This window comes from Mustela nivalis (assembly GCF_964662115.1).
Source record: "Mustela nivalis genome assembly, chromosome: 6".
Taxonomy (NCBI): domain Eukaryota; kingdom Metazoa; phylum Chordata; class Mammalia; order Carnivora; family Mustelidae; genus Mustela; species Mustela nivalis.
Genome location: NC_139025.1, coordinates 14,173,449 through 14,199,965, shown reverse-complemented (window position 1 = coordinate 14,199,965; position 26,517 = coordinate 14,173,449). Strand labels below are relative to the sequence as shown.

Here is a 26,517-nt window from a genome sequence, read left to right as displayed (position 1 = left end):
AAGTACTTGCTAAACCACCCTGGGGCTCGAACTCATAGCCCCAAGATCAAGAGTTTCACTGCCCAAGATCAAGAGCTACACGCTCCTTGACTGAGCCAGCGTGGCTCACCAAGACTGAACAAGTCTTATGAGGATACCTAATTTTAGTTGGTTTTTTAAAGCATTTCCCACTAAACAGAACCAGAGTTCCTTAAAGAAATGGCTAATCCTAAGCATGGGACAGAAAAACTTCTATGGGTGCCTGAGTGGCTCAGTCCTCATGGTTCTGCCTTCAGCACAGGTCATGATTCCAGTCTTCTGGGATCAAGCCCCCAATCAGGCTCCCTGCACTATGGGAGGCCTGCTTCTCCCTCTCCCACTCCCCCTACTTTTGTTCCCTCTCTAGCTGTCTCTCTTTCAAATAAATAAATAAAATCTTCAATAAAAAGAAAACAGGGGAAAAAAAAAAACTTCTAGATAACTTTATAGAGCTAACTTAAAACAATTTAAGCTTCACTAGTGAAAATGACAATTCTTATTAAATGTAAGAAACTGAATATGCTTCAATCCTTAAGTTCAAATGCTTCTTAAAAAATGTCATTGCTGGGCACCTGGGTGGCTCAGAGGGTTAAAGCCTCTGCCTTCGGCTCGGGTCATGATCTCAGGGCCCTGGGATTGAGGCCCGCATCAGGCTCCCTGCTCAGCAAGGAGCCTGCTTCCCCCACTCTCTCTATCTGCCTCTCTGCCTACTTGTGATTTCTGTCTATCAAATAAATAAATAAATAATCTTTAAAAAAAAAAAAAAAATGTCATTGCTGGGGTGCCCAGGTGGCTCAGTGGGTTAAGCCTCTGCCTTTGGCTCAGGTCATGATTTCAGGGTCCTGGGATCGAGTTCTGCATCAGGCACTCTGCTCAGCAAGAAGCCTGCTTCCTCCTCTCTCTCCGCCTGCTGCTCTGCCTACCTGTGATCTCTCTATATCCGATAAATATAATCTTTTAAAAAAAAGTCACTGCTGAGGCACCTGGGTGGCACAGTCGGTGGAACATCTGACTCTTGATCTCAGCTCGGTCTTGATTTCAGGGTCATGAATTCATGCCCTGCACTGGGTTCCACACTGGGCGCGGAGCCTACTTTAAAAAAATAAGTCACCGCTTGGGGTGCCTGGGTGGCTCAGAGGGTTAAAGCCTCTGCCTTTGGCTCAGGTCATGATCCCAAGGTCCTGGGATCAAGCCTCGCATCAGGCTCCCTGCTCAGCAGGAAGCCTGCGTCCCCCTCTCTCTCTGCTTGCCTCTTTGCCTACTTGTGATCTCAGTCTGTCAAATAAATAAATAATATCTTAAAAATAAAAAAAAAAAGTCACTGCTAAATGATGCTAAGAGCATCAATTCATTCTTTTGAAAAATGAAAGAACCACAGCATTTACCCTGTTTTCCTTATATAAATTAATTCTGATAAGGAAGATTTGTACTTCAATGAAGGAAGTATTCTTCAAAATAGACTAGCTCATTTTGCAGCCCTCCAATGAATGAACCAATCCAAGAATAGACAACAGCTGCTACAACAAAAATTTTAAAAAATTAAAAAAACAGTGTCTCATGATGAAGAACACTGCCTTTAAAATATTCTTACAAATGAAAAACAAAAACACATGCAAACTCAAATCTGATGGAGTCTCAAGATACAAGCAGTTTACATAAAATAAAGAGGATAGAAAAGCACTGGCACATTATTCTATTAGACCTGCAACCAGCAAATCCACACTCCAGAAATGCTACTGAGCAAATGAACCACTTTCTTCCACAAAGATTTCCAAATGAAGAGAGAACTTAAAATATTAAGAGAGACTCAAAAATATGCCAACCAATTGCAATGTGCGGACTATATATGGATCCTCTATCAACTATTAAAAAAGACTTGATATTTCCAACAACTGGACATCAGAAAACGGACTCAGGATATTAAGAAAAAAAATTAGTTTTTGAAAGTCTTATAATAGCATTTTTTAATGCTATTGTTTAATGCTATTGCTAATGTTTTAAAAAAACTCTTATGTCTTAGGCACACATGCCAAGATACTTATAGGCATAATGATGGACGCTTGGGATTTCTTAAAAAGAATATAAGGAGGAAAGGACAGAGTACAGATTAAGCACAACTGGGCATCAGTTGATAAATGTTAAAGCCAGGTGATAAGTATATAGGAATTTATTGTGTTTTAATTTTATATATGAATTTTCCCATAATAAATACTGTTTAAAGAATGCACTGTTTAAAGAATACTGAGCACCTGGGGCTCCTGGGTGGCTCAGTGAGTTAAAGCCTCTGCCTTCCGCTCAGGTCATGATCCCGGGGTACTGGGATCGAGCCCCACATCGGTCTCTCTGCTCAGCGGGGAGCCTGCTTCCCCGTTGTCTCTCTCTGCCTGCCTCTCTGCCTACACATGGTCTCTGTCAAATAAATAAATAAAATCTTTAAAAAAAAAAAAAGAATACTGAGCACCTGGGTAGCTCAGTGGGTTAAGTCTCTGCCTTCAGCTCAGATCATGATTTCAGGGTCCTGGGATCGAGCCCCGAGTCGGACTCTCTGCTCAGCAGGGAGTCTGCTTCCCCCCCCCACCCCGCTGCCTCTCTGCCTGCTTGTGATCTCGCTCTCTGTGTCAAATAAATAAATAAAATCTTTAAAAAAACAAAAAAAGAAAGCACATCAAACAGGTGCTTATATGAACAAGTATAAAAAGAACAATTTGCATCTAAGACTAACAGGTCATCTCACCACCTGTTCTGCTTTCTTCCTAAGTCGTAATTGTTGAATGTTGATCATATACTCCTGCTCTGAGAAAAAGGACTTTTCAAAATAACATTGTAAAAAAACAGTCTGAGTAATTTTTCCTCTCCTACCTCTTTCCTGTTAATACGTTTCCACTTTCTAATCTCAATTCAGCTAAATCTTCCAAATGCCTTTAATCCTATTCCAGTAAGGAGGAAGACAAGAAGTGCTGACAGAATACTCCCATGGTTAAGGGCAATGAGAGCAAAACATGTAACAAGTGACTTAAGCAAGTTAAAATGATCTCAGTAAGAAAAAATTACCTACCTTGAAGTTTTCCAGATGCACCTTGTACTCTCTTCCAGCTCAAAACCAAGCCACATTTCTTAAAGAGAAAAATAAAACAAAAAATGATCATCACCATTTGACAAATCAACTAATCAGTAAAGAATATAAGAACACAGCTGGTATTTCCACCAGGAGAAAAATACAAGCAAAAATTTGAAAAAATCGTAACACCTATTAATTTTTTAAAAATTCCCTCAATTCCGGGACGCCTGGGTGGCTCAGCTGGTTAAGCAGCTGCCTTTGGCTCAGGTCATGATCCCAGCGTCCTGGGATTGAGTCCCACATCGGGCTCCTTGCTCAGCAGGGAGCCTGCTTCTCCCTCTGCCTCTGCCTGCCATTCTATCTGCCTGTGCTAGCTCTCTCCCCCTCTCTCTCTCTGATAAATAAATTAAAAAAAAAAAAATTCCCTCAATTCCCACATATCTATTATATGAAAGAAATATATAATACATCATTTAAAAGAAAAATATAAATTCTTACAAATTCTTATTTGCAGAAAATTGACTACCTTTTAGATTTTATTTATTTTGGGGGTGGGGAGAGAGTGAAAAAGAATGGGAAGAAGAGCAGAGAGGAAGGGGTAGGGAGAGAATCCCAAGCCGACTCCGAATTGGGCGAGGAGTCCGACTCCAAGATGGGCGAGGACTCCAACTTGGGGATCCATCTCACTGAGATTACAACTTAAGCAGAAAACAAGAGTCAGAAACTCAACCAACTTAACTATCCAGGCACCCCTTGACTACCTTTTAATAAATTAGAAATTTTACAGCATTATCTATCCTACCCAAAATGTATACATTAAAAAAACAAAATTACCAGTATTATAATACTTACTAAAAAACTACAGTCAATTCAAGTAAATACTGAGTCCCTAAAGATTATGTTTCAAAACATACATCTGTATTATAAAGAACTTTTCAAAAATATTTTTTCTTTTTTTGGGGCACCTGGGTGGCTGGCTCAGTGGGTTCAGCCTCTGCCTTTGGCTCAGGTCATGATCTCAGGGTCCTGGGATCAAGCCCCGCGGGCTCTCTGCTCAGCAAGGGGTCTGCTTCCCTTCCCTCCCCCATCTCTCTGACTACTTGTGATCTCTCTGTCAAATAAATAAATAAAACCTTTTTTAAAAACAGATTTTAAGATTTTATTTATTTGAGAGTGAGAGAGAGAGAGAGAGAGAGAGAGCAAGCATGAGCAGGGGGAATGGCAGGAAGGGGAGAAGCAGGCTCCACACTGAGCAAGGAGCCCGATGTGAGGCTCCATCCCAGGACCCTGGCATCAAAACCCAAGCCAAAGGCAGCCGCTTAACCGACTAAGCCACCCAGGTACCCCTAAAGATCTTTAAGTTTTCATTTATTTATTTGAGAGAGAAAGATCACAAGTAGGCCGGGGGGGGGGGGGTGGCTCCCTGTTGAGCACAGAGCTGGATACGGGTCCAATCCCAGGACCCTGTCCCAGGACCCTGAGATCATGACCCGAGCCAGAGGCTTAACCCACTGAGCCACGTAGGTGTCCCACCCCTAAAGATTTATTTTGCCCCTAAAGATTTTTTTTTTTAAAGATTTTATTCATTTGTCAGAGAGAGAGAGGGAGCGAGAGCGAGCACAGGCAGACAGAATGACAGGCAGAGACAGAGGGAGAAGCAGGCTCCCTGCTGAGCAAGGAGCCCAATGTGGGACTCGAACCCAGGACGCCGGGATCATGACCTGAGCCGAAGGCAGCTGCTTAACCAACTGAGCCACCCAGGCGTCCCAGCCTAAAGATTTTTTTTAAAGTAATCTCTATACCCAACGTGGGGCTCAGATTCACAACTCTGAGATCAGGAGTTGCATGTTCTACTGAGCCAGCCAGGCGCCCCTTTAAACATGGAAAATTGCTTGACATGGGATGCAAAAATAACATGGGACACAGAATTCCAGACAATATAGTAAGACTTTATGTAAAGAAAAAAATTTCCATAAATCAGAAATATTAATAGGGCAGGTTGTCTGAAGAGTAAAACATTATTTTGTTTACTTTCGAAGTTTTTAAACAATATTTCTTTGTTTTACTGAAGATATATTTATTTGAGAGAGAATGCACAAGCAGGGAGGGGGGAAAAGGGAGAGGGAAAGAATCTCAAGCAGACTCCTCTGAACAGGGAGACCAACACAGGGCTTGATCCTAGAACCCGGAGATCATTACTTGGGCTGAAACCAAGAGTTGGACACTCAACCGACTACACCACTGAGGAGCCCCAAACATTATTTCTAATTATTAAAGTAAAAACTAGAAGGTTAGGGAAAAAAGTTATTTGTGGGAAATGGTAACTGAAGATTGCCTGTCAAAGCTTAGAGAATGTATGAATTTTTCACATTTCCCTTCAGAGAAACCAATAAAATGATGATTATCTAGGAATATAAAAGATAAAAATCCGTGAGGTCAAACATAAAATGGGTAAACCGCAGCAGCAGTCAACAAAATTTTGAAAAGAAAAAACACAAATGCAAGGATGGGAACTCATTCAGTAGAGCAAAAAAGGCTAGAACTCCCAAGTACCTACAGATGAAGGTACTCCTAAGAATTAGGCTAACTGATTCCACAACCCCAAGACATCTGGACTGGAGGTAAAATGTACACACAGCAGAGAATGGGGCTGAAGCACGAGGCTGAAAAAAAACAGGTGCTTGTAGGGTGCCTGGGAGGCTCAGTCAGTTCAGTGTCTGCCCTTGGCTCAGGTCATGGTCTCAGGGTCTGGGGATCAAGAGATCCCCAGGTTTCCTGCCCAGTGGGGAGTCTGCTTTTCCCTCTATCCCCATCCCTTGTGCTCTCTTTCCCAAATAAAATCTTAAAAACAAACAAACAAAACCAGGCGATTGCCTGACAATATGAATATAGAATAATCAAAGCCTCGAGTTCTTTTACTCCTCACCCCTTGAGAAGACAGCCTGCAGGCTTTACAGGCAACTACACTTAATCTCCATCCTTAGGGAAGACAGAATGAAGTTGTGTGAAGAAAGTGAAAAGAACAGGCTTCAGATCCAGAGCAGCAGATAGCTATGAAAGATCAGGATGGGACACAGAACGGGTAACGAAGAAAGTAAAAGTAGCCGATACACTTCAATGCAGTTCTCCCCCCCCAACCCCATATAGGCAGCCAATCATATACTCACTAGGCAAGAAACTGGAAGTTTTCTAGAGAAACCAATCAGCCCTCGGGAAAAGAACTCCGTATACTAACATTCAAAACCTCTAGCTGCTGGCTAGATTACCCTACAACGATGCTCAGTATTTTAAAAACCCACCTTATACATACAAAACCTTTTCTTTTAAATTTTAATAAATCTCTACACCCAAAATGGGTCTCAAACTCAACCCCAAATCAAGAGACGTGCGCTCCACTCACTGAGCCAGCCAAGTACCCCCCAAAAACTTCAATTCCTAACTCAAATCTGAAGACAATCCTTGATCAGACATTCAAGGAATGCCTTAAATGAGAAATGAAGGGAAGCGAAAAATTCAGGAATAAAGCTGAAAAACAAAACACTTTGCTGCAGATATGTCAGGAACAGGTTTAAAAAGCGGCTCTGCAGCACCTGGCTGGCTCAGCTGGTTAAGGGTCTGGTTCTTGATTTCAGCTCAGGTCTTTATCACAGGGTTGTGTGTTCAGGCCCAGCTAGGCATGGACCCTACTTAAAACAAACAAACAAAAAAAAAGAAAACAAAAAAAAAAGGGAGGGGAGGAGGGAAACAGAGAGGTTTCAACTAGGAAATATAAATGTATATATATCTCCTCCACACACCTGCACACAAATATTTGTGATACCCAAGAAGTGGAAACAACTCAATTATCCATCAACTGATGAATGGATAAATAAAACGTGGTATATCCATTAGAGAGAATATTTGGTCATAAAAAAGGAATGAGATACTGATATATGCTACAATATAGATGAAGCCTGAAAACAATATATTAAATGAAAAAAGACAAAACACGAAAAACTATATATTCTGTGATTTTGTTTATACCAGATGCCCAGAATAGGCAAATCTACACCAACAGAAAGAGTGGTTGCCATATGCAACCGGAAATGACTTATAGAATACAGGGTTTCTACTTGGGGCAATGAAAATGTTCTGGAATTTAATACAGGGTGAAGTTTGTACAAGTTTCTGAATATACTAAAACCCACTGAATTATACATTATAAAAGGATGAATCTGAAGGTCTATGAATTATATCACATAAAGATGGGTTTTTTAAAAATAATTTATTTCTTCATGAGAGACAGAGAAAGAGAGGCAAAGGGAGAAGGAGGCTCTCCGCTGAGAAGGGAGCCTGATGTAGGACTCCATCCCAGGACCCTGGGATCATGGCTGAGTTGAAAGCAGGTGCTAAACTGTCTGAGCTACCCAGGTGCCCCACAATAAAGATGGTTTTTTAAAAATGTCCTCCCAGGGCGTCTGGGTGGCTCAGTGGGTTGAGCCGCTGCCTTCGGCTCGGGTCATGATCTCAGAGTCATGGGATTGAGTCCCGCATCGGGCTCTCTGCTCAGCAGGGAGCCTGCTTCCCTCTCTCTCTCTCTCTCTCTGGCTGCCTCTCCGTCTACTTGTGATTTCTCTCTGTCAAGTTAATAAAATCTTAAAAAAAAAAAAAAAATGCCCTCCCAATGTTTCACCTCAGGAAATAATTGGCATAATCTTGTGAAATTGAAGAAAACATGCCCTAAGACTCAGAAATTCCACTTCGAAAAGAATACATGATAGAATTTTTTTTATGTGACTGAGGAAGACAATCACCAATAATAACACAACAAAACATAGTATCAAGATATAGAAACAGTCCATATAACCATCATTGGAAAACTGACAACCAAAGGTACATTTCTACAATGCAATGTTATACAGCAGGAATAAATAAGTGGAGTTATATATATGTTAGGTGAAAAAAGCAATTGTGGAGTACAGAATAAAAACCTGTGAATTGTAGATTTTTATGAATACATAAATATGTAATTAAAGTAAAAAAACCGGGCCACCTGGGTGTAATCATCCACCTTCAGCTCACGTATTGATCCCAGGGTCCTAGGATCAAGCCCCGTGTCAGGCTCCCTGCTCAGCGGAGAGCTTGTTTCTCCCTCTGCCTCTGCTGCTCCCCCTGCTGGTGATCTCTCACTCTCTCACTCACTCTCTCTCAAGTAAATAAAATCTTTAAAAAAATAAAAATAAAGTAAAAAATACACAAAAGAATGATAAACACCAAATTTAGGATAGTGGATGACCCTGATGATTACCTCTGTGGAAGAAAGAAGTAGGCCTGAGGGCCAACTGTAATGATTTATTTCTTTGGGAAAAAAATCTGAAGCTAGTATCACAATACTGAATGCGACAAAGCTAGGTTTTGTGGTGTTTATTTTCTAAACTTTTTTTTTTTTTTTAAGATTTTATTTACTTGAGAGAGAGAGAATGAGAGAGAGAGAATGATAAGGGGGAAGGTTCGAGGAAGGAGGAGATTCCCTGCCAAGCAGGGGAGGGGGCCCAATGGGGAACTCAATTCTGGGACTCCAGGATCATGACCTGAGCCACCCAGGCGCGCCTAAACATGTTTTAACACAAGGTTCATACAACTTACAAAACAGAAACAGCAAGAAAATCAAGAAGGAAAAGATTTAAAAATAACTTCTCTAAAAAATAGTGGAGGGCGCCTGGGTGACTCAGCGGGTTAAGCCTCTGCCTTCGGCTCGGGTCATGATCCCGGTATACTGGGACTGAGCCCCACATAGGGTTCTCTGCTCTGCAGGGAGCCTGCTTCCCCCTCTCTCTCCACCTGCCTCTCTGCCTACGTGTGATCTCTGTCTGTCAAGTAAATAAATAAATAAAATCTTAAAAAAAAAAAAAATACTGGAGATTATGGAACGGAGAGGGAGTACCAGTACTCGTTTTTCATTATAAAATCATTCAGTGTTATTTCAGTTAATGCTCATTTGTCACCGAGGTAACAATTTTTCAATGAAGACAAAAAGGAAAACCACTTGGGGCGCCTGGGTGGCTCAGTGGTTTGGGCTGCTGCCTTTGGCTTGGGTCATGATCTCAGGGTCCTGGGATCGAGCCCCGCATCGGGCTCCCTGCTCCGCAGGAAGCCTGCTTCCCTCTCTCTCTCTGCCTGCCTCTCTGCCTACTTGTGATCTCCGTCTTTCAAATAAATAAATAAAATCTTTAAAAAAAAAAAAAAAAAAAGGAAAACCACTGACTTCATGAACACAAAAGAACTTACTGTTTATCCTCAGAATAAAAACCTTAAAAGTAATTAATTCCCCACTAAATGCCAAAATCATTGTTTTAAAGGCTGCCAGGGAGAGATCTGCAACAGGACACAACTCAAATGATCTCAAAACATTAACCCAGAGGTTACTTATTAATGACAAAAGGAAACAAGGTAACCTCACAACAGAGAGATGGGACCACCATGTATCTAAACTGAGCATTACCAAATGCAGGACCAAGAGACACCAGATACCTCTAATTATGCTGCACTGAGGACATCACCCATGAACCATTCGTACAAAAAATGCTTACTCTGAATCTATGAGCAAATAGTCAAATTCAAATCGGGACACACTGCAAAAGATCTGGACTCTTCAAAAAATGTTAATGTCATGAAAGTCATAAACAAAAAAAGCAAAAAAGAAAAAAAAGACAGGGAGCACCTGGCTGGCTCAGTCATTAAGCCTCTGCCTTTGGCTCATGTCATGATTCTGGGGTCCTGGGCTTGAGCCCCACATTAAGCTCCCTATTCTGCTAGAAGTCTGCTTCTCCCTCTCTCACTCACCCCGCTTGTGTTCCCTCTCTTGCTATTTCTCTGTCAAATAAATAAATAAAACATTAAAAAAAAAAAAAAGACAAAGGTATTCTGTATTACAGAAGTTGTCTAAAGAGGTATGACAATTCAACGCAATGTATGATTCTTGAATGAATCATAGAAAATAGGTATATTTAGTTAACAATACTATATTGGGGGAAAAAGAGCAATACTGTGTCAGCCTTAAATTTAAATGTAATGATGGTTTTATGATCATATAGGAGAATGTCCTTGGTCTTAGGAGACACGAGAAGTACTCAGAGATGGAAATGTCATGTCACAACTTACTCTCCAATTACTGAGGAAAAAAAGTTTGTGTGTGTGCGTGCGTGCATGTGTGTGTGTGTGTGGGTGTGTGTGTGTAGAAAGCATGTGGCAAAAATGTGTTATAAGAATATTCATTTTAGGGGCGCCTGGGTGGCTCAGTGGATTAAATCCTCTGCCTTCGGCTTGGGTCATGATCCTAGGGTTCTGGGATCAAGCCCCACATCGGGCTCTCTGCTCAGCAGCAAGCCCGCTTCCCCCCTCTCATCTGCCTGCCTATTTGTGATCTCTCTCTCTGTCAAATAAATAAATAAATCTTAAAAAATATATATATATTCATTTTATTATTCATTCAACTTTTTTGCAGAACTGAATTTTTTCAAAATAATTATCAGAATCCTCTTCCTGCTTTTTCATAAATTTGAAATCTGTAACAATAAAATTTAAAAGTGAGAAACCGTTTAACTTACAGCAAGGAGCTGTCTTATAAGCATGTCTGAGGCTTTCTCAGAAATGTTGCCAACAAAAACTGTAGTAGTGGGACCACAATTTTCATCATTTTCTTTAGCCTTTAAGCCTGGGTGATCCTTTCTTGCTCCCAAATGCTTTCCGACCATGGACACAGTGGGTACTAAAACCTAGAATGAAAAAAAGCAATAAAATTGGAACTGGCATTAAATTTCCTATCATGTTTAAAGTAACATGTTTTTAGTCTAAAAACGATTTTAAAGTACTAAAAATACATAGCACATTATTAAAAGTTCTACATATTTAATCTAAAGCTTCTATCATTTTTCATTAATGCAAATTTATTCATGACAAGTTTCACTATTAGATTACCTTTTTTTCTTTTTCTTTCTTTCTTTTTTTTTTTTGCAACAAGATTTGAGAGCACACACACACAAGAGGGGGAGTGACAGACAGAGAGGGAGAGAGAATCTCAAACAGACTCCCTCTGGAGCCCCAATGTGGAGCTAGCGACCCATGAGATCCAACAACACTGAGATCATGATCTGAGTCAAAATCAAGTCAGATGTTTAACCAACTGAGCTCCAGGCACCCCAAATTACCTTTTGAAAACATCTTTGAAAAGAAAATAAAAATAACTTGGACAGAAATGTTTTAATATTTAAGACCTAATTCTAAAATGGCTAAGGCATCATAAATCATTTAAAATGATCAAATATATCCAGGAGCTTCTTCACAACTTTACTCTGTACTAATATAAAAGCAAATTTCCAGGGTACCTGGCTGGCTCAGTCAGTTAAGTGTCTTTTTTTTTTTTTCCTTATTTATTTATTTGACAGACAGAGATCACAAGTAGGCAGAGAGGCAGGCAGAGAGAGAGGAGGAAGCAGGCTCCCTGCTGAGCAGAGAGCCCAATGAGGGGCTCGATCCCAGGAATCTGGGATCATGACCTGAGCCGAAGGCAGAGGCTTAACCCACTGAGCCACCCAGGCGCCCCATAGGTGTCTGACTTTGATTTCAGCTCAGGTCGTGACTTCAGGGTCCTGGGATACAGCCCACATCAGGCTCCGCGATGAGCAGTCAGTCTACTTCTCCCCGCCCCCATCTCCTTCTGCCCCTCCCCCACTTGTGCTTGCTCTAAAATAAATAAGCCTCCCCAAATTTTTTTAAGTAAGCACAAATTTTAATTATCCCCGCTAATCCTCTGACAGAGCATCTGAATACTCATAGTACTCTCCAACACTTAAAATTTATTTTTATCCGTTAATTACATTTTTATTTTCCCTTTATAACTTTCAACTTCCCAGAGGAAGGAATAATCCTACTCATTTTTTTTTTTATATTTTATTTATGTATTTGACAGACAGAGATCACAAGTAGGCAGAAAGAGAGGGAGAAGCAGGCTCCCTGCCGAGCAGAGAGCCTGATGCGGGGCTCGATCTCAGGACCCTTGAGATCATGACTTGAGCAGAAGGCAGAGGCTTAACCCACTGAGCCACCCAGGCGCCCCAATCCTACTCATTTTTGTATCTGGAACTGAATTTAGCAAAACATGAACAGTAGGCACTGAATAAATAACGGTTAACTGAGGGAGCTCTTCCAAACCCCAAGTTCCACCTTTTCCTATACTGAAATGCAAGAGAGTAAGAGTACCTGCCATGTAGAGGTTTCCCAAAATGGCCAAACAGTGGGTATCCAATGCAAGAAAAAGTGGACTCCCCCTTGGTCTGCAGAACCATATCTACTCAGTGGTCTGCCTCATAGCAGATTCCTGTTTACCAGTGTTACCATCTCCTTTTTAAAAGTAACACTCCCTTTCCTCCCTTTTCAAAACCCACTGATAGAAAAACAATTAAAGTAATGAAATCCACGCCACCCCCCCATGGTGGAATTCCAGAAGTTTGATACTCTACCACTTAACTCAAAGAAAAATCCTGGTTAAACAATAGTCAAGAGGGTTATTATTCATTCATGTGTTACAGCTTAAAGTATACAAAAGCTTTGATGAATGTAAAGAATTAAGACTTAAGAAGACTGAATAATAGGGACACCTGGGTGGCTCAATTAGGAAGCTGCACATCGGGCTCCTTGCTCATCACAGAGCCTATTTCTCCCTCTCCTGCTTTCCCCCCCCCATTAAAATCTTAAAAAAAAAAAAACAAAAAAGACTGAATAATAAAACACTTCAGCAGAGTAAAGACTTCAAGAAAACTTTACAAAGCTTAAAGATATCATACCAGAGGACAGAAAAAAAATAGTTTGGAAGGGGCTAAAAATTTAGGTAGACGAGAGAAAAGAATGGAATACATTCAACACAAATTTCACTTCAAAATTTAAGTTTCTATAAGGATCATTTCTAGTTTTTTCTTTTTTTTATTTATGAGATTAAACGTGCCTTGATCATTCTATCTCCCAGGACCAAGACAAGAATAGGGAATGATAAAAGACCCAATGAACTAAATCTAATATAACAAGTATAAGAAGAGTCTAGAGAATCTAAGGTAAATCATAAACTGTTTAGGGACCTTATTTTATTTTTTTTAAGGACCCTATTTTAAAGGCAATTGCATAATATGCATAGCTGAGTGAAAATGATACTCAAGTAGTATGATATACATGCTCTCCTTATTATTCTTCTAAATACTAAAAATAATGTATTAGGTTTTTTTTGTTTTGTTTTGTTTTTTTTAAGCTTTAAATGCACTAAACATGCAGCACATGGGTGGCTTAAGCCTTAAGCATCTGCCTTCAGCTCAGGTCATGATCCCAGGGTCCTGGGACTGGACCCCACATCAGGCTCCTTGCTTGGCGGGAAGCCCGCTCCTCCCTCTCCCACTCCCCCTGCTTCTGTTCCCTCTCTTGCTGTGTCTCTGTCAAATAAATAAATAAATAAAATCTTTAAATAAATAAATAAATAAATAAATGAATGTAGTAACACTACGGTATCTCCTTCTTCCTTAAAATTATACTTACAGTTGGAGCAGGAGCCATAATGCTCATTGGTACAGGAATCATTGGGGTCCCTAAGAAAAAAGCACATTAAATCTTATGAATATAAGTAAATATGACTATATTCTATATTACATGGCACATAAATAGGTATCCTCACTCACAGTTAATTTAAGTAGAAACATATGACTAATGAAAATTAGATTATTGATGAATGCCTTATTTTCAAAAGCAATGTGGTACAGGCTGGTCTATGTAAACTTACACAACAAAAAACTATTCTAAAAGCAAGAAGACTACCACTACAGCATACTTCTGTCTCAGGAGTTTAAAAATCTGGACAGATACTGATTCCTGTTCATCTGATTCAGTACATCCTGAAAACCAGTAATTTATGCAAATACAGATTCACTAATGAGTAAACACTGTATTAATGAATCCTTTAAAAGTTAAAAAAAAAGTATCCAATGAGAAATTAATCTAGAAACCTTAAAAGAATCTTGTTATTGCTGTTTCTTTAATAAAAACAAAAATCAGGGTGCCTGGGTGACTCAGCTGGTTAAGCAACTGCCTTCAGCTCAAGTTATGATCCTGGACTCCTGGGATCAAGTCCCTCATCAGGGTCCCTGCTCAGCATGGGATCTGCTTCTCCCTCTGACACTCTTCCCTCTCATGCTCTCGCTCTCAAATAAATAAAATCTTTTTAAAAAATTTTTAAAATTTGGGACGCCTGGGTGGCTCAGTTGGTTAAGCAGCTGCCTTCGGCTCGCATCATGATCCTAGCGTCCTGCGATCAAGTCCCACGTCGTTGGCGGGGAGCCTGCTTCTCCCTCTGCCTCTGCCTGCCATTCTGTCTGCCTGTGCTCGCTCTCCCCACACCCCGATAAATAAATAAAATCTTAAAAAAAAAAAAATTAAAAAAAAAATTTCTTTAATTCAAAAAAAAATTTTTTAAATGCAAAAAATATGACCAGTAATCTCAGTGTCAAAGAAAATCTGTAAGACAATCATCTGTTGGATGTACTGAGGGTTTTAAGAGGTGTCAATGGGGGACACCTGGGTGGCTCAATCGGTAAATGGCTGCCTTCAGCTCAGGTCGTGGTCCTGGAATCCAGCCCCACATCGGGATCCTTGCTCATCGAGGAGCCTGCTTCTCTCTGCCTCTGCCTGCCACTCTACCTGCTTCTGCTCTCTCTCTGACAAAGAAATAAATATTTAAAATTAAAAAAAATAGAGGGGTCAATGGGTTAGTAATATCTACATTTTTGTTTTCACCTACACTGTTTACCAACCAGGGTCCACTGTATTGAGTGTTCTTGTGTATATAACTAACGAAATCATCTTGCCATCTGAGCACTAAGAAGAAAGCAATGAGGGCAAAAATCAGTGAAAGATTTGTCTACTTTTCTAATATAAAATTTAAAATGCTTTCTTAAAAGTATATCTCAAGAAGTTCTGAAATTTCTCTTCAGTTCAAATTTAACATCAATTTAAGAGAATTCTCCAGCTAAGACTGGGATGGAGTCCCTCATCAGGCTCCTTGCTCAGCAGGGAGTCTGCTTCTCTCTCTACCCCTCCCCACCGCTCATGATCTCTCTCCCACCTAAATTAAATAAAATCTTAAAAAAAAAAAAAATTCCTGGGCTCCAATATCTGAGGATCTGAATCTGTGAATGGGAGTGGAACCTAAATTTTTTTTCCTGAGAGTTCGGGAGAGAGGAATTTTTTATATGGTAATTTGGAAAACTCCCCAAGATGTATTGTCAAGCATAAAAAAGCAAGAGGCAGGGCACCTGGGTGGCTCAGTCAGTTAAGTGTCTAGCTTCAGCTCTGGTCATGATCCCAGGGTCCTGGGATTGAGCCCCATATCGAGCTCCCTGCTCAGTGGGAAGTCTGCTTCTCTCTCTACCCCTCCCCACTGCTCATGATCTCTCTCCCACATAAATTAAATAAAATCTTAAAAAAAAAAAAAAAAAAAAAGCAAGAAGCAAATAGTGTGCGTGTGTATGTGTGTGTATAGATAGATAAATAAATGGATAGATATATACACATAGATATATGCTGCTACACATGCATTAAAAGAAAATTGGGGGTTCCTGGGTAGCACAGTCCTTAAGCATCTGCCTTCAGCTCAGGTCATGATCCCAGAGTCCCGGACTTGAGCCTCACATTGGGCTCCTACTCTGCCGGACGTCTGCTTCTCCCTCCCCACTCCCCCTTTCTCACTGTATCGTCAAATAAATAAACTTTTTTTTTTTTTAAATATTTTCTTCTTTATTTATTTGACAGAGATCACAAGTAGGCAGAGAGGCAGGCAGAGAGAGAGGAAGGGAAGCAGGCTCCCCGCTGAGCAGATAGGCAGATGTGGGGCTCGATCCCAGGACCCTGGGATCATGACCTGAGCCGAAGGTAGAGGTTTTAACCTACTGAGCCACCCAGGCGCCCCTAAATAAATAAAATCTTGGAAAGAAAAAAAGTAAAACAGTGGATGAAAGTGTACTTAGGGGCAGCCTGGGTGGCTCAGTAAGTTAAGCATCCAACTCTTAATTTCAGCTCAGGTTGTGATCTGAGGGTCATATAATCAAGTGCTGTGTGAGATTCTGCACTGGGTGTGGAACCTACTTAGGATTCTCTCTCCCTCTGCCCCTCCCTCCCGGCTCACCTGCGCACATTCGTGCATGCTCTCCATCTTTCTTTATGAGGGAGACAAAAAACACACACACACATACTTACAGCAGCTTGTAATGTACATTAAAAACTATCTGAAAGGATAAAGAAACCAACCTGTTTTGTTTCCCTCCTTTGTAAGGGAATAGTAACAATGGTTATGTGGAAATATGAGCAAAATCTTTCACTGTATACCTTTTTAACTACTGAATCATACAAATTAGTATGTATTTATTGGAATACGCATTTCCTTTTTAAATAAAGGTCTTTTTGAAAAATCTTCACAGATGAATTTGATACTCAGCCAGATATGAAAAGTACTGTCACAGGAAAATAAGGTATCACATTTACAGAAGTGTGCCAACATCTTTACTCTAAAACACAGTCACGTACATACCATTTTCCTAAAGTTACCAGTATAATGACAAAAGTACAGTTAAAAATAACAGTATCCACAAACTTACCTGGAGGTACAGGTGGAGGAAAACCAGGAAACTGTGGGGGTGGGATCCCTGGTGGAAGCGCTGGGATTCCCATAGGAGGGCGATTCAAATGAGGGGGGAAAGACATTCTTACTGCAGCGGTCTAAAGAAAAAAATCATGACAAATCATTTTATTTGAAAACTTTGCAATTTGATATGCCTGGTTTGTTGGCCTTCATTTTTAGAGTATCTGCAAAATTCTAAAGTTTTCTTACCCAGAGGAGTTGGCAAAGACCCTCTTTTCTCTGTCTGTCCATTGAGAATTTTTTAAAACTTAGATCTTTTCTAAAATAAGTTCCCAAAATGTACACGATCTAAATTCAGGATAGACTCCTACAATCATATGGGAATACATATAAAGGAAGAAAAAAATTTTGAGGTTCAGTTAATATCCAAAAACTAAATACCAAACATCAATGATTTTTTTTTTTTAAACCAAACTCAGAATCCAGGAAAATTATCTAACAGTTTTTTGCTTTAAATGCTCTGAGGCATTCATTTTTTTTACATACATCAGCACCTTGAAAATTAAATGTACAAAGTTACACAGTATCTGTTGATTCAGTGTTGGCCAGTTCCTCAAGGACAAATGAATGTCTCAGTGAACTATAAACCTGAGAGAGAAGAAACCTCCTGAAAGAAGGTCACATACTAATCTGTACTAACCACTCAGATATAGAGAGAACATACAAATTGTGACAGTAAGAAAAATGTCCTAGTTTGTGGTAAACTTAAAAGCAAACCTCTTAACCATTCTTGAATGATATTCAATGAATGAATGGAATTCAAGAATCAGAAGCTAACTTTCTTTTTTAGAAGCTAATTTTTTTTAATACACGAATACAGTGAACTGTTTCATTTGGTTGTGATATTACTACTCAAAATAAATTTAATTTTGTCCTTTAAACAAATATTTTAAGACTCCCTTACCACCAAATTTTATAGTTTCATCAACATACTTGAGTGTCCAAAACTATTAGAAAAAGTAAAAAAAAAACTACATTAGGATGTCCTGGGAAGATTCCATGCACCAACTTTAAAAAGGAGCCAAAATAAGTGATCTCATACCAGTGATGGCACTAAATAGCAGTGATTTGATCAACAGGAGATATATCTGTCAGACACTAGGAAAAACTCCCCCCATACTCTTTGTAACTGAAGGAGTCTAGAGTTGTTTGAAGCTTTTAAAGAACATCTGTCTCTACTATTTTTTGTGTTTCATACATTGATTTACTCACCCTTCAGAAGAGAGAAGATAAAAAGTGCATGTCTTCCACTTCCTCGCCCCCTAATCCCAACAGTTTGGTATATATCGTTGTATTCTTCTAAATACCTTTCTATACACAAACTAATATATAATTATTTGTGTTTTTCTGCAAACAATATAATCATACTATATTGTTAGGTGCATTTCTCCCTCAATTATCATTAACATCTCTTCGTATCAGTTCATTAACTTCTATTCCAATCTTTATAATGCAGTAAATTACTATAATACAGGCATACAATAATTATTTATTCAATATGGATGGTTGATTCAACATTTTGCCTCTTATAATGATAAACATTCTTGGACATATAAATCTATGCACTGTGCAAGAAATTCTATTGTACAGATTAGTACTACATGTATCTACACTTTACCTCCAAGTCGTCCTCCAAAGCTAGTGTACAAATCTGTATCCCCACCACCAATGTATGGGAATGCCCTTTGCTCAGATCCTCAGCATTGCCAGAATCAATCAGTGTTTAAATTATAACAACCTAACATGTTAAAAAAAAAAAAAAATGCTCACTTCGATGAACATTTCCTTAATCACTACAGAGATTGAGTATCTTTTTACCTGTTTATTAGACCTTTCTTTAAAATGGTCTTAGAAAAGCATGTCCTTCAGACTCAGAGCTGTTCTTCCTCAGTGTTCTTTTGACTTAATTAGTTAGGATAATACAATATTCTGTAAAATCTAAACTTCAATTTCAGAAAACATAGTACATTTAAAATACAAAGAAAGCTTTACAAATAAAATAAATTCCTAGGATTTCATACACTTAGAAAATAAGCTATTGCAAATACTTTAAAATATTAAGTATCAGCATAAATTAAAAAGGAAAAATGCAAATAATTAATGACTGTAGAAGTGTTGAATTTTTAAATAATCTTTTTATAAAACTTTTTGCCCAAAAACAAAAACAAATATTCTATATAAAAGGGGCAGGAGTGTATCTCCTTTTAACAGAGGGCTACTGTCCTACTTACAGAAACTCTTCTATTATCATTATAATACTCTATCTCAGCACTTTCTTAGGAGGGCAGTTGATATTAATACCTGTTGAATAAATAAATCAATGAATGAATCAGTAAACCGATTTATTAAGAAGCTCCCATGTGCCAATACTATGCTAGCAATGACCCAGTGCCTAGCCTCAAAATGTTTACAAAGATTGGAGCATGAATTCATCTCCAGAATCATTTATTGTCAAATATTACCTGTAAGTATTATTTTTTAAGACCTATACTCTTGGTGTTTAAATTCTATTTCCTGACTTTTAAATGTATAATTCATTCTGTACAAATTAACCAGATTATGTCTTAGTTTATGCCAATGTATCCATTCCACTCACTTCTAATTTTTGTGTTCTATGGCCCTTTCATTTAGCACCGTTCACAACTTGCTTATTCACAGGCGAGCTTCAAAAAGTGAAGGTATTCTTAGTAAGATAATGGTCCCTCCGGTAGCCAGAAAACTACAATTCTGGTGATCACTGATAAATATTAATGTTCATTTTAAGCATCCTAAAAGAGTATCAATACTTTTTACAAAATGAACTTCTGTTTTCACATGTGAAAATGAGAATAAACTTTTATAACCAAAAGCAAAGTTTATCAGTTTTTATCTACGATTGATAAACGGTAATACTCTCACTACAAATTATACAGAGATTCAAAGTTGGTAAGTACTTTGCAGAATAAGGTAGGGAAAAGACTAGGAACTACTAAAATATGGTGGTCAGGCCTCACCAAGACGGTAGGCAAATTGAACAAAAAAGACTCAAAGGGGCCTAGGCAGAAGCAAAGTGAACAGCAAATACAAAGAGCCTGAGGTGGGCATGGAGTGTTTATGGGAGGAAAGCAAGGCCAAGAGCTGGAACAGAGTACTTCTGAGGATCGTCAAAGATAAATGCCAACCAAGGATTACTTGGGGGAGGGGATTCAGAGACTATAGTACTTTGTAGGCCACTGTAAAGGTTTTGATTTTTACTATGAATGAGATGGAAAACATCTGAAAGACTTCTGACCTGATTCAGTTTAACAGTGTCACTGGCCGCTGTGTTCAAACTGGAAAACAAGGGTAGAAGCAGGAGACCACTGCCAGTAACACAGTCCAGAGAGGGTGGCCTGAAATAGGTGGAAGTGGCTAAAGTGTTAGATCCTGGATGCAGTACTTTGAAGGTAGCCAACTGCTGCGGAGGGGTCATGTGTGAGGTTTAAGAAAAGAAATGCAAAGGTTATTCTATTAGCACTGAAATGACTTAAATAACTTTAAAAACACTTGTATTTTTTCACTTTGGAGTTGATTTCACTTTTAGAACGCTCAAAGCATTTTTACCCAGTAGGCATGAAACCTCTTGGCCCAAAGTAACAAAAACAAGCACCTATGATGCAAGTGCTCCTTATCTCTAGCGTGGCAGTGGTCATACAGGTTTATTATGCATTTGTCAAAATTAACTGAAATTACAATGGTTAAAATGGGTTCATTATATTGCATGCAAATTTTATCTCAATAAATCTAGTCTCCTCCATCTAAAAAAACTTAAAAAAACCTTGCAAATAAGATTTATCTTTATCACTCAAAATATGCATGCATTCTGCATTTCTTTTTTTTTTCTTCTTTACACTTTTAAAATCACTCTTTTTTTCCTACACTGCTTACTGCTTACAACCATTCCTCCATTGCAAATTTATCCCAACAGAAAACAAATTATTTCACCAGGAATAGATACAGTGGCTAACCCCATCACAACACTGTGCCAAATTTCAAATGGTAAGAGGTAAATGAACCAACAGATTCTCCTTAGTAAATGAGTATGCAACTCATTCACTCACTCAACAAGTATCTATGTCCAATTTTATGTCAGGTTCTATGTATTGGTTTTATTAGCTCTGAAAGAGCAAATTTAGGATATTATATAGTTACACAGCCAGCTCAGTGGCTCTACACTGAATATAAATGATCATGACTATAGGATGCATTGTACACTTGTTTACAGCCTGCAGGGTACAATGGCCTCACATACCTGCCCCAGCCTAAGCAAAACAAACCCTTCAAAACATCATTTCTCAAACTGAATTTCTACAGAAGTCAAGTCTTCAGGAAGTTTTCCTAAGAAAAAGTGTTCCATGTCTCAAGAATGGAAAATGCTTGATCAACAAAAAATTTCTTCTGCAGGAAAACTTTTCAGAGATATGAAAATACTCAAGTCTCCAAAAAGGGAACTGATCTTTTTCTGAGATTTGCACTTAGCTGTTTTACCAATTTCAATGATTAAAAAGCAATACTACCTACATAGAAAAATTAGTGATAGACTGGAGCTGAGGTGGGAACAAGGAGTGGCGTGCAACAAGGAAGAGAGGAATCCTTTTTGGTGTAACAGATGCACAACTCAAAACATTTACCAAAAAAAACATCAAATTACATGTTACAAAGAATGTATTTTGTGTATTAACTACACCTTAATAAAGTTGCTTTAAAAAGGGGGGGGGGCACCTGGGTGGCTCAGTGGATTAAGCCTCTGCCTTCAGCTCAGGTCATGATCCCAGGATCCTGGGATCACGCTCCACATCTCAGGGTCCTGGCATCAGCTCCCTGCTCAGCAGGGAGCCTGCTTCCCCACCCCACCTCTCTGCCTGCCTCTCCAGCCTACGTGTGATCTCTGTCAAACAAATAAATAAAATCATTTAAAAAAAAGAAAAGAAAAGCAATACCAACTCAGGGCAATTTCAGGCTAAATCCAATTAAGACTTGTAGATCAGACAATATTGAATCAGTATTAATTTCCTAATTTTGTTCACTCTACTGTTGTTAAAAATGAAAATGTCTTTATTCTAGGAAATATACCTGAAGTGTTTAAGGACTAAGGGACACCTCATCTGCAGCTTACTGGTAAAACACTTCAGAAGAAAACTATGAAGAAAAAGGAGAGGATAAAGCAAATCTGTGAAATGTTATCATTTGGGGAATCTGGGTAAAAGGTATTTGAGAATTCTTTCCACTGTTCTTGAAACTTTTTTGAAGTCTGAAATCATACTAGGTTTTAAAAAGTAGTATCAACAATTCTGGTGGTGAAAATACTGTTCTTTTCTGGAGTTTTAAAACTCAAAAAAAGGGTCAGAAAAAAGCTATTCAAAAACGTTAAGGGGGACTCAATCGAAACTTTTAGGAATGGCAGTGGTAGTTGTCAGAAAAGACTATCAAAATTAAAATACACAGAATGTTTTTGTAAGATACTGAATGACTCAATGACTACTTTTGCTTCCAAAGCTACACAATAGTCAATATAATTTTTCTTTAAACCATACGTAAATGAGAGAACTATATAGCTAATCTGTGATCCAAAAAGTTACCTGAAAATTCTAAACTTGTAATAGGTCTGAAATAGTTACCAATGTTAGAATGAACTCATCCTATTTTAAAAACATATTTAAGGGGCACCTGGGTGGCTCAGTGGGTTAAAGCCTCTGCCTTCCGCTCAGGTCATGATCCCAGGATCCTGGGATCACGCTCCACATCCGGCTCTCTGCTCAGCAGGGAACCTACTTCCCTTCCTCTCTTTCTGCCTGCCTCTCTGCCTACTTGTGATCTGTCTGTCAAACAAATAAATAAAATCTTAAAAAAAAAAAAAAAAGTGACTCTTAATCTCACAAAACAAACTGAGGGTTGCTGGGGGGAGGGGGTTTGGTAGAAGGGGGTGAGATTATGGACTGGACATTGGGGAGGGTATGTGCTTGGGTGAGTGCTGTGAAGTGTGTAAACCTGGTGATTCACAGACCTATACCCCTGGGGATAAAAATATATGTTTATAAAAAATAAAAAATTAAAAAAAAAATAAGTAAAACATATAAAAAAAAATATATATATATATATATTTAAAAACCTTACCACAGTGGAATAAAAAGATACTAAACCATAAAATAAAAACACTTAACTCAAACTATTATTAATATAAAGTGCCTCTTTTTTAACATTGGAAAAATAAAAACACTTTCTTCCTAGAAGTAGTTTGGAACCATACCTAAATAAATAAATAAGGGGAAAACTACTCTGGGAATCCCAAATGGAAATCTGGTAACCCCGAGGAGATTATTTATTTATTTATTTATTTATTTATTTATTTTTTAAGTAGGCTCCACCAAGGGTGGAAAACAGGTTGAACTCACAACCCTGTGATCAAGACCTGAGCTGAGATCAAGAACTGGATGGCTCAGGGAACCTGAGTGGCTCAGTCGGATAAGCATCTGGCTTTTGATTTGGCTCAGGTCCTGATCTCAGGTCTTGAGACTCGGCCCCGAGGCGGGTTCCCTGCTCAACAGAAGTCTCTCCAAGGAGTCTGCTTGAGAGTTTCTCTCTCTCATAAATAAATAAATCTTAAAAAAAATAAAAAAGGAGTTGGGACACAACTGACTGAGCCACCCAGGTGCCCCAAAAAGAGCAATTATTTAATGAAAATATTACCTAACATTTCAATTTATTTGTTTACAAAAGCCTTCGACATATGTTATCCCACGGAATCTCCCAAATTACTTGGCACAGATACATTATTCATTTACAGATGAAGATGCTACCCTGCCCAATGGAAAACAGTAAGTGGGCGGGGACTCCAAAGTCCCCACTATCCTGAAATTACCCATCCAAAGGCTGTTTTCACTGTATCACAATGCCTCTCTCCAGTAACAACATACCAAGAAGAAACTTCTCATTAAGGGTTAACTTTGATTTTATTTATAAAAACTTATTCAGAATACAGCAGAAGAAATGTTAAGAGTCCCCGCTTAGGCTCTTAAATAACAGTATCAGTTAACTTGGACTGAACACTATGTTACTTAGCCATTGCTCTTACTTAGCCATTGCTCTAAGGATTTGGGGTATGTTTTTCTCAGTCCCCAAACACAATAACCGATGAAGCGGATACTACTCTAATCCTCAATTTACAGATGAAGAAAACCAAGACTTTAAGAAAAGTTAAATTAATTAGAACTGCATACTATCTGCTTGAATCATGAGGAACCAACTGGATGCCTTTCAAGGCCTCTGAAGGTTTTTGGATATCCTCTAAAAATCAGAGTCCCCAAAACAACAAAAAAATTGTCTACTGCCAACTACCTAATTCAGGGTACTTCATACTACAGCAGTCCGGGACTAGATTAGTCCAATCTCTACCCTCCTGTTGGTCGGCTCCACTCTGCCCAGTACCAAAATGGCTTTTCCATGGCCATACAAGTCCACATTACATAACTTCCAAAATAATCTTCATATTCCGAGATCTACTTCGAAAAACGTATTTAAAAAGTACTGAAGACCAAAGAAGAGTAAGAAACAAGGAACACCTTTAAATGTGGCACTTGGTCACAGCCTAGAATGAATGGGGAATATAAGTTCACTGCAACCTCCAGAGGAGGAAGGGGGCAGGACCACCATCCTCATGACAATCTCGAGAGAGCCGGGGGGCTGCTAAAAACGGTGGGCATTAGCGGAATTCGGGTTGGGGGAGTGAGGGAGTCCACTCGGTGGCGGGCTCTGGATGACGGAAGAGGAGAGGAAAGGAATCCGTTGGTGACCCGGCACCTCGCTAAAAAGGGTGGGTGCTCGAGGGCTCGTAAGCAGAGCCTGGGGCAAGAGTGTCCTAGGCCCGGAAAATCTACCGGAGGGCTCCGCAAGCTCGGGTTAGAAAGGGGCCTCAGAGAAGGGCTCCGAAGGGGCCGACGGATCATTTTGTGGCAAACGTGGAGCCCCGAATGGGCCAAGGCGATTCACTCTGGGGCGGACCGTGGAGGGGAAAAGGAAAAGTGGGCGACAATGCAAGGAGGAAAGCTCTGGCAGTAGGTCCGGCCTCCACGGGCTCCAGATGGGCCCACTGGTTTTCCAGGCCTTAGAGAAGTGAAGAAACCCAAGCCTCGTGCCCGTCCCCTCCCCCACCCCAACCCCCCCTTTACCCCCCAAATCCCACCCCGGCCCTTTCGCAGCCTCCCCGGCTTCCCCTCCTCCCGCAACCGAGGTACCCGGTTTCCCGGTTCCCACACGCGTCCAGAGGCGTGAACTCACCCGCCGCTGAGGAAACGGTGCGGTCTTCGCGGTGTTCCGGGCTCCAGGTTACCAGCGGGCTCCACCGGTTCGAGGTCTCTGCGCGCCGCTCGCCGGGAGTCTGGTTCCGAAGCGCCTACTCGCACAGGCCGCAAACACAGCCGCGCTGCGCGGGGAGCTTCTGGAGGTCTTCCTCTTGCCCGGCGTGCACTGCGGCCGGGGAGAGTGAAGAGGCGGATCATAGAGAAGAACGCGTATAGATAGTCCTCTCTTTTGGCTCTGAATCACCACGCAGCGGCGCATAACCATAGAGAAGGAGCGCCTCGTGGGGACTAGAAAGGCTCAAGCTGTAAATTACGACCCACCCTGCCATTTTTGATTGGAGCTGATTAAATCTTATGACTACGAGACGCCATCTTGAGGTCAAGGTTCTGCTGCGCACGGCGCAAAGGCTGTTAGAAATGTCTTACCTTTTGTAGTGTGGGTCTCGGGGTTTACAGCCTTCCTCTGTGGCTCGTTGAGGGTCGGCGTCCTGCAGACCGGGCCTTACCCAACACCGCAGCGGAAACGGCGAGTGCTGACCTTTCCCTGGAAAACAGCTACCCTTGATACCAAGAACTAACCGGCAAAGGGCGTGGTAGTTTCCAGTGCACGCGCCCACCCCTTGTGCGCGCTGGTAGGGCCGAAGAGGTGGCTGAGGATGCTTGAAATACCTAAAAAGGCCTTAAAAACGTCTCATATAACTTTCATTCTGTAATGTAAAGGTGCCGAAAAGGTCACTTACTAGATGAACGGAAATAAAACGAGATTAATGGAAATAAACTAATCACAAATGGTTCTTCCAATTTATGAACATGTAGGGGCATTATCTTTTCCCAGGCCTTTGTTTCCCAACTCTCGCTTCTGGAAAGGCTTATCACTTTTTCAATATAAATGTATTGTTTCCGGGTGCCTGGGTGGCTCAGTGGGTTGAAGCTTCTGCCTTCGGCTCAGGTCACCATTTCCGAGTCCTGAGATCGAGCCCCGCATCGGGCTCTCTGCTCAGCCAGGATCCTGCTTCCCTTACCCTCTTGCCTGCCTCTCTGCCTACTTGTGATCTCTGTCTGTCAAATAAATAAAATCTTTTTTAAAAAAAATAATAAAAATAAAATACTGTTTCCCTGAGTGCCTGGTGCTGAGCTAAGTGCTGGGAGTATGAAGGTAAATGCAAGTGAGTTTTTTTTTTTAAGATTTTTTATTTATTTATTTATTTATTTGTGAGAGAGAGAGTGAGAGCGAGCACAGGCAGACAGAGTGGAAGGCAGAGTCAGAGGGAGAAGCAGGCTCCCTGCGGAGTAAGGAGCCCGATATGGGACTCGATCCCAGGACGCTGGGATCATGACCTGAGCCGAAGGCAGCTGCTTAACCAACTGAGCCACCCAGGCGTCCCGCAAGTGAGATTTTACTGTTGTTTGGGAAGAGC

The 26,517-nt window shown here is 40.1% G+C and overlaps 1 protein-coding gene across 2 annotated transcripts in view; it reads right to left on the bottom strand.

Annotated features, from left to right (window-relative positions):
• Positions 1-25,796, bottom strand: part of RBM25 (RNA binding motif protein 25) — a 56,294-nt gene extending 30,498 nt beyond the window's left edge. Inside the window, exons 1-6 of one of the 2 annotated variants that reach the window (XM_082733395.1) lie at positions 25,526-25,796; positions 25,077-25,265; positions 16,741-16,861; positions 13,634-13,683; positions 10,663-10,830; positions 3,074-3,131 (exon numbers count right to left, since the gene is read on the bottom strand). In XM_082733395.1, the coding sequence (XP_082589521.1) occupies positions 3,074-3,131; positions 10,663-10,830; positions 13,634-13,683; positions 16,741-16,846 (382 nt within the window). In that variant the 5' untranslated portion in view covers positions 16,847-16,861; positions 25,077-25,265; positions 25,526-25,796. Of the gene's footprint in view, positions 1-3,073; positions 3,132-10,662; positions 10,831-13,633; positions 13,684-16,740; positions 16,862-25,076; positions 25,270-25,525 lie in introns of those variants that run through there. The other variant, XM_082733394.1, reaches the window with a different exon arrangement.
• Between the last annotated feature and the right edge of the window lie 721 nt (positions 25,797-26,517).